This window comes from Nerophis ophidion, linkage group LG25 (genome assembly GCF_033978795.1).
Source record: "Nerophis ophidion isolate RoL-2023_Sa linkage group LG25, RoL_Noph_v1.0, whole genome shotgun sequence".
In the NCBI taxonomy this organism is placed as follows: domain Eukaryota; kingdom Metazoa; phylum Chordata; class Actinopteri; order Syngnathiformes; family Syngnathidae; genus Nerophis; species Nerophis ophidion.
The window spans coordinates 25,275,599-25,289,087 of record NC_084635.1 but is presented as its reverse complement, the minus strand read 5'-3'; the positions used below and the strand labels follow the sequence as shown (position 1 = coordinate 25,289,087).

At 39.1% G+C, this 13,489-nt stretch overlaps 1 protein-coding gene across 2 annotated transcripts in view; it reads right to left on the bottom strand.

Moving 5' to 3' along the window:
* LOC133543152 (casein kinase II subunit alpha'-like) overlaps positions 1–10,350 on the bottom strand; it is a 29,908-nt gene extending 19,558 nt beyond the window's left edge. The window contains exons 1-7 of one of the 2 annotated variants that reach the window (XR_009804329.1): positions 10,089–10,350; positions 3,803–4,179; positions 3,589–3,700; positions 3,091–3,192; positions 2,620–2,670; positions 2,487–2,546; positions 1,376–1,459 (exon numbers count right to left, since the gene is read on the bottom strand). Coding sequence is in view for 1 of the 2 variants with exons in the window: in XM_061887639.1 (XP_061743623.1) it covers positions 1,376–1,459; positions 2,487–2,546; positions 2,620–2,670; positions 3,091–3,192; positions 3,589–3,700; positions 3,803–3,909 (516 nt within the window). In the remaining variant the exon portion in view is untranslated. The remainder of the gene's footprint in view (positions 1–1,375; positions 1,460–2,486; positions 2,547–2,619; positions 2,671–3,090; positions 3,193–3,588; positions 3,701–3,802; positions 4,180–10,088) is intronic. The other variant, XM_061887639.1, reaches the window with a different exon arrangement.
* Positions 10,351–13,489: the final 3,139 nt, after the last annotated feature.

The following is a 13,489-nucleotide window of genomic DNA, read 5'->3' as shown; positions in this document are numbered from 1 at the left end:
TCATCAGACCGCCACTGAGGATCTTTTTGACTACCTCATTCCCAGAGATAGGCGAGCCACTGTTCCTCACAGGAAGACATGTAAATAAGATTAAGGAGGTCTTCAAATTATTCCTTACACCGGAAAACATTGATCATGTAGGGAAATCCAGCGGAGAGTGCTCCGAGAGTATGTATCGACTGCCTGATCTTAGCGGTCCGCTCCCCGTATGACCGGTGTCGGAGCTTGGTCCGCATTGCCGGCAGTCAGTCAAACCCGTGAGGGACTTTGCCAGGGCTGCCCTTTGTCACAAATTCTGTATGGACAGAATTTATGTGTCCTGTCAGTTTGTTGAGGGGATCAGGGGGCAGGATTGGATCTCTGCTTTTTGCACAGGATATGGTCTTGCTGGCTTAATCGGGCTGTGATCTTTATCTCTCACTTCTACTTCGCTGCCAAATGTGCAGCAAATAGCATCTGAATCAGGACTTCCAAGTCCGAGTCCATATCTGGGTCGGGGATGAGATACTGCTCTACGTAGAGGAGTTCAAGTATCTTAGCGTGTTGTTCACGAGTAAGTAAAGAATGGATTGTAAATTGGGCAGGCGGATTGGTGCAGCATCTGCAGTGATGTGGACTCTGCATCAGTCTGTCATGGTGAAGAGAGAGCTGAGCCAAAATCCAAAGCTCTCAATTTATCTGTCAATCTGCGTACCTACCCTCACATATGGTCATGAGCTTTAGGTAGTGACCGATAAAACCAGATTGCAGGTACAAGCGTCTGTAATGAGGTTCCTCTGTAGGGTGTCGGGGCTCTTCGTAAGAGATGGGGTGTGAAGCTCTGTCATTCAGGAGGAACTCAGCGTAAAGCCGACGCTCCTCCACATCGAAGAGCCAGACTAGGTGGCTCAGGCATCTGGTCAGTATGGCCCCTGGACGCCTCCCTGGGGAGGTTCAACTCTCAACTGTCCGTAAGAATAACAACATACAAGCTCTTTTGTGAGATTTAAGATTATTACATATCTAAAGGATTAACATCTTTGTGTTTCCTTTTTTTTTATTTGGGATTCCACCAAAGGTGATCACAAATGATTACAAAGATGCCAAATATGATAGGACCATACAATAGAAATGGAAATGGACCTTATTGCGATGTAAGAAAGCAGTACCGGCTGTTATCTACAATACGGATTACAAACAACCTCTAAAGGCGAATATCAGACCTACAATAAGATGGGAAGATATATTTAGTGTTTTTTGACTTTGTGGATTACTTTAAAGTTGTTCTTCTTATTCCGAATGGTTATTTACAGTATAATATTAATAGCTGGTTGGCGGGTGAGACAATATTGATTATACAACTCATCCAGGTTGGCCATCATCCAAAGTCCCTTACCTTCTTCAGCTGGTGGTCGATCATTACATTGTGAGGTTTCACATCTCTGTGCATGATGCCCATACTGTGGCAGTAGTCCAGAGCCTTAAGAGACAAAGAACATGTAGATAATACAAAGTATACACTGTATGCTGACATTTCTAAAGGAAACATTACAGAGACGTCAGTCCATCAACTGTGTGCTAAATGTATCCTAGATATTTTGGTCCCAGCACACTTTTTAAGAATGACTGCTACAGTAATTGACTTTCCCTGGTGGTCCTTCTCTGTCATGTAATGTGTATTTAACAGGAGAATGCCAGTACTGCATCGTTACGGCTCGGTGCGTTCCTCTGTATTAAAGTGACAGTTTCTTTAAATTTGGTACAGCAAGGGTACGAATTACAAAACATAATCCTGCTTAGCTTTTTTAAGCAAATAAAGAAAATAGCACTGTCAAATGATTCATTAATTTGAATCACACCTTGGAATTTTGATTAATTATGATCAATCATATCAGCTATTTGCCTGCATTACTTAAATTAACTTGAAAAAAAGACCATAATGTTAATAGAAGTACAATTATATCGTCAGAATGTCAGAGACAAACTTTAAAAAAAAGTTTTACTTGAATGCATGTAATTTGCTCAAAAAATTATAACAGTTATAAAGTATGACATACAAATTTTAAAACAATTTGGCAATAATATTAAAATAGCTCATCAAGCAAAATGTAAAAGTGAACGCACCAGTCAGTTTGTTTGTGATCATTCATATGTGTTAATGCAATTAACCTTGACACCCCTAAACTCTATTATATACAGTCCAATCTTATCATTTACAGGGTTTCGTTTTAGGAAAGTGAAAACTTTGTCTTTACCTGTAATTATTTTTCTAAACTTTTCTTCTTCATTTTTACTTACGGTACTTTTTTTCTGCCCCTTTTTGCTGTTTATTTTTTAACTTTTAAACAAATCAAATGCAATTCAAACTCCTTGATAAGTTTATCAAGGAGTTTGAATTGCATTTGATTTGTTTAAAAGTTAAAAAATAAAGTCAAATATACCAATTGTAATGCTAATTTAAAACATATTCATTTAAGCAACAAAGAGACACAAATAGATTATTTTACCTTGAGAAGCTCATAAATGTAGTAACGGATATCATGGTCAGTCAGCTTCTGGTAAAGCTCCTGTGGATGGCAGTTGGTACCAGCAATTCAGACACAAAATCATGCATTGTCATAAAGTGTGTTCGATTAGTACCTTAAAATCTGTGTTTTTGATATACTCAAAGACAAGTGCTGGTGTTCTAGACTGCAAAGAGAGGACAACACAAGCCTTAACTGAGAGCAGCAAGTCAATCAGTTTTATCACATGACTGTGAGAAACAATTATTGACTTATGGGCAATTAGTTTACTACTACATGATGATGGCCACATATTCCTAACCAATCTTGCTCAGATTCTACAGATATGGTTGTCTGAAGTTGTGTAACATATTTAGTGGTGATATTTCAAACAGACTTATGGGATCAAACTTTAGGGTTGTTTTTCACCTTTTGTTTTGCAATGGTACAAGTACCATTGCAAAGTACGCATTTCACACGACTCCAGGTGGTACTTAAGATCACTCCATAAACAAACATACGGTGCATTGTTACAAGCATGACCTGATTTGCATTATTGCTGCAACAAAAAAAACGCAACGTAAGGAAACGCAGGAATCAAACTCACCACAGGGTCTTTGACAGTGTCAACCAGGTGGATGATGTTGGTTCCCCCACGTAGATTTTCAAGAATTTTAATTTCCCGCTTAATCTTCTTCTTTTTGACAGGCTATGTTGGAAAAGGGTTTTAAAAGGGATTCATTGTCAGTTACATGAATATACTCCCATTGGATAAATTACAGCATGGGTGAATATGATCGATTCTACGATGCAGAACGATTGGGACTGGACGGATCTGAATCAATAGGCAAACATTTAAATATCGATTATTTAAGTATGTTGAATAAAGTAAGTATATGGTTCCAAAATTGTGAAAGTAGCACGGACAAACAAAGCAAAACACAGCAGGAAAACAAAAGTCATGCCAATAACTGTTAATAAAATAAAGAATGGGACATAAATAAAAATGTAAAACAATGAGATTACAATAAACATATGACCACAAGCTGATGAACGACAAAAATCTAAATGAGGAGCAACAAGAAGGCTTAAAAAATGTACTCACCTTGAGGATTTTCATGACTACTTTGTCATTGTTGGGCACATTGATGGCCTCAAAAACCTCACTGTACTTCCCTCTCCCCAACTTCCGCACCAACTGGTAGTTGTCTTGATTACTGGGTGAGTCACAGAGGAAATCAATGTTAAAATAAATGGCCACCAAGGTAGAAGAGCCAAAGAGTTTCAATTGCTGTGATACAGGCGACCGGCCGGCTTACTTCCAGTTTGGCACATGTGCATCATAATCCCAGTACTCTTTGTTCTTCCATGTGTTGATATCGGTGTACACCCGAGCCTTGCTGTTGACCGCAGAGGATCCTGGCATCGCAAGCTTTGCGGCACTTTGGTGAAGACTTTCAGCGTCCGCAGAATTTTGGTTGACTTGGTACTGGAGAGCAGCGCACTGATTCTCCAGAATAAGTGATTTTAAGGCTGTTTTGCTGGTCTTATTAATGGTTAAGGTTGAGTGTGCGCGCTGATAAGAAGTACTAGGCTGGTCTATTAGAGTTGCGGTGGAGACGGAAAGAGCGACAATGATGGAGTGTGTGATGCCCCTGAGCAGGATGTTAGGCCTGATGGGATGAAGACTCGCCAGCTGCAAGGGCACAAGACAGAAAAAAATATATACAAAGTACACAATTAAAAACATGTTTTATCTAAATAAAACTGGATATGAGTACTATTCTCTACAAGTTTTACTCTCTTGCAAACTTAATTACACAAAAATGTGTTTGAATTGTACATCTTATTTTGACTTTTCTCAACTTTGTGAACATATAAATAGTAGTCAGGACTTCCCACCGCAGGGGTGTTCAACGTGTGGCCCGCAATTTATTTTTATTGGCCCACAATATATTCTACAGTAGGAGTCCTCACTTGGCGGCTCGCGTGCCACATCTGGCCACATCTTTTAACTTGGCCAACCATAAAACATTAACCAAATCACTCAGTCTCACCAGGGAAGAGCTCATTCAAATACTACTTCCTCCGCTCTGCAGCGGGCATGTCATACGTGTCACAAATGCAGCAGCAGTTGAAGACGACAACTCAACTAAAGAAAGAAAATAAATTGGGCCTTTACACCACGTGTTGGTGACTAGGTCTCTTTTTTTGATGAAGTACCACTGCAAAATAAGCCACAATGGGGCTAAAAAAAATGTTGCAACTGCCAGCACTTTGATTAAGAAGGTGAGATAAAACATTGAATTCCTCAAAGAATTTGTACCAAAAATGACATTAAATGTTCATTTACCCATTTAATTTATCATTTACAACAGTATTTTACATTGTTTACTGCATGTAAAACCGTAGTTATTCTCTACAAAATGTGTTTTGTATTAATATTTTTTAATTCACATGATATTTTCATGAAAATAAAATGCTTTGGTTTTCATACCATTAAATTTTGGTCTAACCTTTTGGATTGGATTACAAGAGAAAACCAATCGGATCAATGCCGACACCGCCCAGCCAGTCACGTGCATTTACATATCTCAGTTTTATGTTAAACTATCATGTCCTTTAAACTATTTTTTATTGAGAGCCACGTTGCAATTATAGCTGCCCTCATAGGGCCAGATGTAAGAGTGTAAATGTATAATATCTTTGTTACACAATTTGCGAGGGCAACTGGTCTTGGTTATTGTAATTTTTAAAGATTGATGGATAACTTGCTTTGAAATCGTAAGCCAAGCAGACAAGCAGATATGTATGTTTATTTTTGATAACCATAAAAACAAACCTCTTGGAACATCAGATATTACAAACCCCATTTCCATATGTGTTGGGAAATTGTGTTAAATGTAAATATAAACGGAATACAAAGATTTGCAAATCATTTTCAACCCATATTCAATTGAATGCACTACAAGGACAAGATATTTGATGTTCAAACTCATATTTTTTTTTTTTTTTTTGGGAAATAATAATTAACTTAGAATTTCATGGCTGCAACATGTGCCAAAGTAGTTGGGAAAGGGCATGTTCACCACTGTTTCATCACCTTTTCATTTAACAACAGTCACGGAACCTTTGGGACCTGAGGAGACACATTTTTTAAGCTTTTCAGGTGGAATTCTTTCCCATTCTTGTTTTATGTACAGCTTTAGTTGTTCAACAGTCCGGGGTCTCCGTTGTGGTATTTTAGGCTTCATAATGCGCCACACATTTTCAATGGGAGACAGGTCTGGACTACAGGCAAGCCAGTCTAGTACCTGCACTCTTTTACTATGAAGCCACGCTGTTGTAACAAGTGACTTGGCATTGTCTTGGTGAAATAAGCAAGGGCGTCCATGATATTGTTGCTTGGATGGCAACATATGTTGTATGTACCTTTCAGCACGGTGCCTTCACAGATGTGTAAGTTACCCATGCCTTGGACACTAATACACCCCCCATTCCTTTACAGATGCTGGCTTTTCAACTTTGCACCTAGAACAGTCCTGATGGTTCTTTTCCTCTTTGGTCCGGAAGACACGACGTTCACCGTTTCCAAAAAACAATTTGAAATGTGGACTCGTCAGACCACAGAACACTTTCCAGCAGTCCATCTTAGCTGAGCTCGGGCCCTGCTAAGCCAGCTGTGTTTCTGGGTGTCGTTGATAAATGGCTTTGGCTTTGAATAATAGTTTTAACTTGCACTTACAGATGTAGCGACAAACTGTAGTTACTGACAGTGGTTTTCTGAAGTGTTGCTGAGCCCATGTGGTGATATACTTTACACACTGATGTCGCTTTTTGATTCAGTACCGCCTGAGGGAACAAAGGTCTGTTATATCATCGCTTACGTGCAGTGATTTCTCCAGATTCTCTGAACCTTTTGATGGTATTACGGACCGTAGATGGTGAAATTCCAAAATTCCTTGCAATAGCCCGTTGAAAAATATTTTTCTTAAACTGTTTGACAATTTGCTCACGCATTTGTTCACAGAGTGGTGACCGTTTCCCAATCCTTGTTTCTGAATGACTTAGCATTTCACGGAAGCTACTTTTATAGCCAATCATGACACCCACCTGTTCCCAATTAGCCTGCACACCTGTGGGATGTTCCAAATAAGTGTTTGATGAGAATTCCTCAACATTATCAGTATTTATTGCCACCTTTGCCAACTTCTTTGTCACGTGTTGCTGGCATCAAAATCTAAAGTTAATGATTATTTGCAACAAAAAAAAGTGTATCAGTTTGAACATCAACATATGTTGTCTTTGTAGCATATTCAACTGAATATGGGTTGAAAATTATTTGCAAATCATTGTATTCCATTTATATTTACATCTAACACAATTTCCCAATTCATATGGAAATGGGGTTTGTATTAAAGTACCCTGAAAGGGACAAGCAATACAAAATGGAAAAATGGAAACAATTACAGGTGGTACAAAATGCGGCTGCTAGACTTTTGACAAGAACAAGCAAGTTTGATCATATTATGCCTATACTGGCTCACCTGCACTGACTTCCTGTGCACTTAAGATGTGACTTTAAGGTTTTACTACTTACGTATAAAATACTACACGGTCTAGCTCCATCCTATCTTGCCTATTGTGTTGTACCATATGTCCAGGCAAGAAATCTGCGTTCAAAGAACTCCGGCTTATTAGTGATTCCCAGAGACCACAAAAAGTCTGCGGACTATAGAGCGTTTTCTATTCGGGCTCCAGTACTATGGCATGCCCTCCCGGTAAGAGTTAGAGACGCTATCTCAGTAGAAGCATTTAAGTCCCATCTTAAAACTCATTTGTATATTCTAGCCTTTAAATAGACCCTCTTTTTAGACCAGTTGATCTGCTGTTTCTTTTCTTTACTCCTCTGCCCCCCTCTCCCTTGTGGAGGAAGGGGGCAAAGGTCCGGTGGCCATGGATGAAGCGCAGGCTGTCCAGAGTCGGGATCCGGGGTGGACCGCTCGCCTGTGCATCGGTTGGGGACATCTCTGCACTGCTAACCTGTTTTCGCTTGGGATGGTCACCTGCTGGCCCCACTATGGACTGGACTCTCACTATTATTTTAGATCCACTATGGACTGGACTCTCACTATTATGTTGGATCCACTATGGACTGGACTTTCACAATATCATGTTAGACCCACTCGACGTCCATTGCTTTTGGTGTGTGTGTGTGTGGGGGGGGGGGGGGGGGGGTTGCCCACATATGTGGTCCTCTCCAAGGTTTCTTATAGTCATTCTCATCGACGTCCCACTGGGTTGTGAGTTTTTCCTTGCCCTTATGTGGGCTCAGTACCGCGGATGTCGTTGTGGCTTGTGCAGCCCTTTGAGACACTTGTGATTTAGGGCTATATAAATAAACATTGATTGATTTGCAATTGCGTGTGCAACATTTTTCGGTCAAAGTTAAAAGAGCAAATACATTCAGCCAGAAAGTGCTTTCTTACTTCTAGCCTTTCACAGACCACTTAAATGGTGAGGTGGACCACATTAGGATGTTGTGGAGGGCAACATGAAATGGTGTGGCAGTCCCGGATAAAATTATGTGGCGGTCCACATTAGAATGATTTGGCAGGCCACATTAAATGACATAGCAGGTAGGGCTGGGCGATATATCGATATACACGATATATCGCGGGTTTGTCTCTGTGCGATAAAGAAAATGGCTGTATCGTGATATTCGAGTATACGTTCTCACACAGTTGCTTTTAGCTGTGGGCTTTACATTACATGCTCTTCTTGATTTTTCCTCTCTCTCCTTCTCACAGACAACAAGCGCACCTTCTTACAAACGTCACATACTGTCACGTCATACGTCATATACCTATACGCCCTCGCGGGGCAGAGAGGTAGCAGCATGTGTAATGTTATCTGTGATGCTAACAGAGCCTTGCGAGTGGTAATACGAGCGAAAGAAGGTGGGAATGAAGGAAGAAGTAATTCCCAAGGCAACAGCAGAGGGTCCATCGTCTGGCGGTGGTTTGGCTTCAAGTGGGAATATGTCAAACAGACAACCGTAATTTGTCAAGTGTGGGCCAAAAGCGTTGCCATAAAAAGTAGCATTACTGCTAATATGTAGCATCATTTGAAAAGTCACCTGCCAGAGAATGAAGTGTGTTTGAAACTCCTCATGTCAACATCTCCATTCGGTGCCACACGTCCACACCATCAAAATGCCAAAGCAAACATTTCCAGATCAACACTGTATGAAAAAACTAGTCAACAGAATTTAATAACGTCCGTAGTAACCTACCACATAGCAAAGGACGAACACTATTTGATTTCCTATTATGCAGCTCATTTTTATTTGACACTTAAAATGTCTCTGACAATCTTGCACTTTCTGTTTAGGAAATGACATGAACGTTTGTGCCACAGCTTAATAACTGTTTAATAAATACACTTTTGGTCAATTGACTTAGTTGTGATTTCCCTCTTTGCATGAAAGTTTAAAATGAGCATATATTAATGCAGTATGAAGAAGAATGTTTTAATGTAGACACATAGAATCATCATACGGCTGTGATTAAATGTATCAAGTGTTCATTCAAGGCCAAGGCAAATTATGGAGATATATATCGTGTATCGCGATATGGCCTAAAAATATCAAGATATTGTTGTAAGCATTTCACCAATCTCGCACACTTTGCAAATTATACGTCATTTCCATTGTGCGCAAGCAATTTGCATATCACAAGACAAGATTTTATTTGAAAATGGCGCAACCGTGCAAATGGATGGTTTGAGGACGGCTGAAGAAGAATTTGCGGAATTCTGCACAGAAAGCTACATCGAACAGAAGATGAACAGCAAAACAGTCTCCCAACACTGCGTAGATGGCATCAAGGGTTAGGGTTAGGATTAGAAGCCATAACTTCCAACACAATCAATATATAGCTGGAAGCAATTTCCATATTTGCCAAAAAGATTGTCCATTATACAAAGTGTGCCCATTGATTTGGAAAATGTGCACCACACATTATTCAAATATTTAGCTGGAAGCAATTTGCAAAAAGATTGCGCATTATACAAATTTGCAAAATGCGGTTGCGCATTATGCACATTGCTCACGTTGGTATTGTGCCTACAACAATATTAAAAAAAAAGGCCATATCGGCCAACCCTAGTTGCAGGCCATTTATGGCCCCTGGACCTTGAGTTTGATACCTGTGCGGTGTATAATAAAATTGAGACGAACAATTTTAGTTTTTCCAACATGTTTATTAGCTTAGCACATCTTGGCCCACAAATAATAATTCAAATATAAAACTTGGTTTGGATGTAAACAATATTAAGCCCCTCTGCTCTATGAGATTATTTTCACCCCCCAAAATAAGATACTATTTATTTAACTAGGCCGATTTGTTTAACGCAATTACGGTTTCTCGTTTTGAACTAGTAGTGTTTGCAGTGTTTTTACCGTCATGACACGTTGAGTTAGCAAGCTGCTATAACTTGGAATAAGGTATTAATATATAAAAGATGGGCAAAAGTGACGCTATGATCATATGAACATACCCTTGTGTTTCAAATCAACAGTAAGCCTCAAATTAGTTGACTAACCTCGTCGGCGAAGTGTCAAATCCCGTCGAAAGGAATATTAGCAATAGCTGCTAACAGTCGGCAGACCTGCTCTGTCAGTCCAACGATGCTGAGGCGCCAGAGGCACGGACATTGTTGACACACGTACAACTCTTCTTCAGCATGGCAGATTCTGAAGAATGGTGGCACTACTTTTAGTGGAGACGGACTTCCTGTGATTAACCGGAACTAACATTTCAGGCTTGGTGAGTGCACATCTTCGAAAGTAGGCGTCGGCATTTTGAGTGAGTGAGTGTGTTCACTTGAGCGCACTCAACATTATAATGGCATGGGTTATTTCATACAGTACATTCCATTCTTACCGCCATCGTGCTGAGACAGCCGGGAGTCCAAATCGCGGCCCGGGGGCCATTTTCGTCCACAGTTCGTTTTTTGTTGTTGTTTTTTAGCGCACTGCATAATCTATAAACAATATTTAATCATTGATACATAGTTAACTAATTTCCTTTGTTTGCCAAAATATTTAGATATCTTAGCACAGTGGTTCTCAACCTTTTTTCAGTGATGTACCCCCTGTGTACGATTTTTTTTAATTCAAGTACCTCCTAATCAGAGCAAAGCATTTTTGGTTGAAAAAAAGAGATAAAGAAGTAAAATACAGCACAATGTGATCAGTTTCTGATTTATTAAATTGTATAACAGTGCAAAATATTGCTCATTTGTAGTGGTCTTCCTTGAACTATTTGGAAAAAAATGTATAAAAACAACTACAAAATTGTTGAAAAATAGACAAGTGGTTCAATTATAAATAAAGATTTCTACACATTAGGTAATCATCAACTTAAAGCACCCTCTTTGGGGATTGTAATAGAGATCCATCTGGATTCATGAACTTAATTCTAATAATTTCTTCACAAAAAAATAAATCTTTAATATCAATATTTATGGAACATGTCCACAAAAAATCTGGCTGTCAATGTTGTAAGCACAATACCAATGGAGCGCAATTTGCAAAATACGCAACCACATTTTGCAAATTTATTGTCAAATCAAATGTTTATTGGATTCATCACTATACAGCATACTTGCCAACCCTCCCGGAATTCCTGGCAGACTCCCGAAATTCAGCGCATATCCCGAAAACCTCCCGGAAGAAATGTTCTCCCGGAAATCTCCCGAAATTCACGACCCTCCAGCTCCATGCGGACATGAGTGGGGACAGCCTGTTTTCATGTCCGCTTTCCTGTTATACAAACAGCTTGCCTGCCCAATCACGTTACAAAATCTATGGATTTTTAATAAAAAACTGTACACACAAGGAGATGAAGCAGAAGAACGAGGAAGTTACAGCCATGGCGACGCCGCCTGTAATAGAGTGATTTTATGTTGTCTGTTGCGATCTCCTGGTGAATGTTGGCTATAGCGTTATGGGGTTGCTTTTTGATTGGCCAACGATTTACGTGGTGTTGTGCACCTGACAGCAAGTGACTCTCGCCAGTACGGCACGCAAATAGCAGAACAAAGGTTACTCAAATAGTGAAAGGTAAGTGTTGTTGTTTTTTTTAAATAACCAGCAAGCACAGTACAGTTAGTAGAACAACTGTGTTTCTATTACTGTGTATTTGATTGGTGCCGTCTGAAATTCAACTATTTATTTTATTTATATATATAATTAAATATATATGGCTAGAATTCATTGAAAGTCAAGTATTTCATACATATATTTATATATATGAAGTACTCGAGTTGGTGAATTATACTCGTCCCCTCTTAACCGCGCCCCCGCCCAAAACCACGCCTCCTCCCCACCCCGACCACGCCCCCCACCTCCCGAAATCGGAGGTCTCAAGGTTGGCAAGTATGCTATACAATGTACATCCAAGACTAAACCACTGACTAAACTACTACCAAGTGTGGATTCAGGCCGGGTGTCTTATTTCAAGTTCCAGGTAACCCTACATTATTATATTTTATAAATAGTAAACCAAGTTGTGGTAGTAGTTTAGTGATGAATCCTATAAACATTTGATTTGATATTTGACATTAAATTTGCAAAGTGCGGTTGCGCATTTTGCAAATTGCGCGCCATTGGTATTGTGCTTACAACATCAACACTGAATATTGCATTGTTGTATTTTTTTTTCAATTCATGAACTTACATTCATATTTTGTTGAATTATTATTCAATAAATATATTTATAAAGGATTTTTGAATTGTTGCAATTTTTAGAATATTTAAAAAAAAAATCTCACGTACCCCTTGGCATACGTTCAAGTGCCCCCATTTGAGAACCACTGTCTTAGCATAATTGACTTGCACAAAATGTGTCAAACACCTGCTGTAGAAAAGGTTTTGATGCCTCCGCTGTTAGAAAACAAAAGGTTGTGCTATTTCTTAAGAATAAAGACATGTTATGTGTATCTGTATATTATTTCATTTCATTCTGTAATTCCCACTGATAGCTCAAAGGTGTCCCACTTTTTTATGCTGGTATGTCACTGTGTTCCATTTTCTATATTAAAGATGCTAAAACCAATCCAATGAATTAATTAAATAAGTTGAAAAACTTATTTGGGTGTTACCATTTAGTGGTCAATTGTACGGAATATGTACTGTACTGCGCAGTCTACTAATAAAAGTTTCAATCAATCAATCAATGTAGGTCAAGGTATGCTAAGATACCAAAACAAAGCATCAGAGTTATACGGTAGGTGACAAGTAAAATTTGCTTATTTAGATTTCAATCATATTGAATTAATATGCAAAACTTGTGCTAAATATAGCCTCTGAGCTGCTCTTTGGACCATGAATTGATTAATGTGGACCCCGACTTAAACAAGTTGAAAAACTTATTCGGGTGTTACCATTTAGTGGTCAATTGTACGGAATATGTACTGTACTGTGCAATCTACTAATAAAAGCTTAAATCAATCAATCAATCGACACTCATCCTAGTAAATCTGGGGTTTTCCAGTGGTGGTTTAAGCAATGGGTCACATGGGCAATTGTACACGGGCGCCACAAGGATGAGGGGGGAAAAAAGATCAAGTCAAACGAATTGGGCGCAGAATTTGGGTCAACAACAAAGGTACCGAGCTTGGGGGATTGCACAGGGTGCGATTGAAGCTCAAACCGGACTAGGTACATTCAATATACCAAACTGAGACCTAATCATAAATTAGGGAATTCAGAAAACATTCTAAAACTTGGAACAGTGGGGGACGTGTTCATGTGTGTGGGAATTTAACATTATCACCACCCCCAGAAATGAAATACTAGTTAGAACCTGATTATTTATTTTTAAATAAATACACTAATACTCAAATTCCCTCCTGTCATCCGACTCTTTGAGAAGTACTAATTTAAAGCAACTTGGAAAACATGCCTCTGTAACTCTCAAATACAAATAACTGTCAAATGA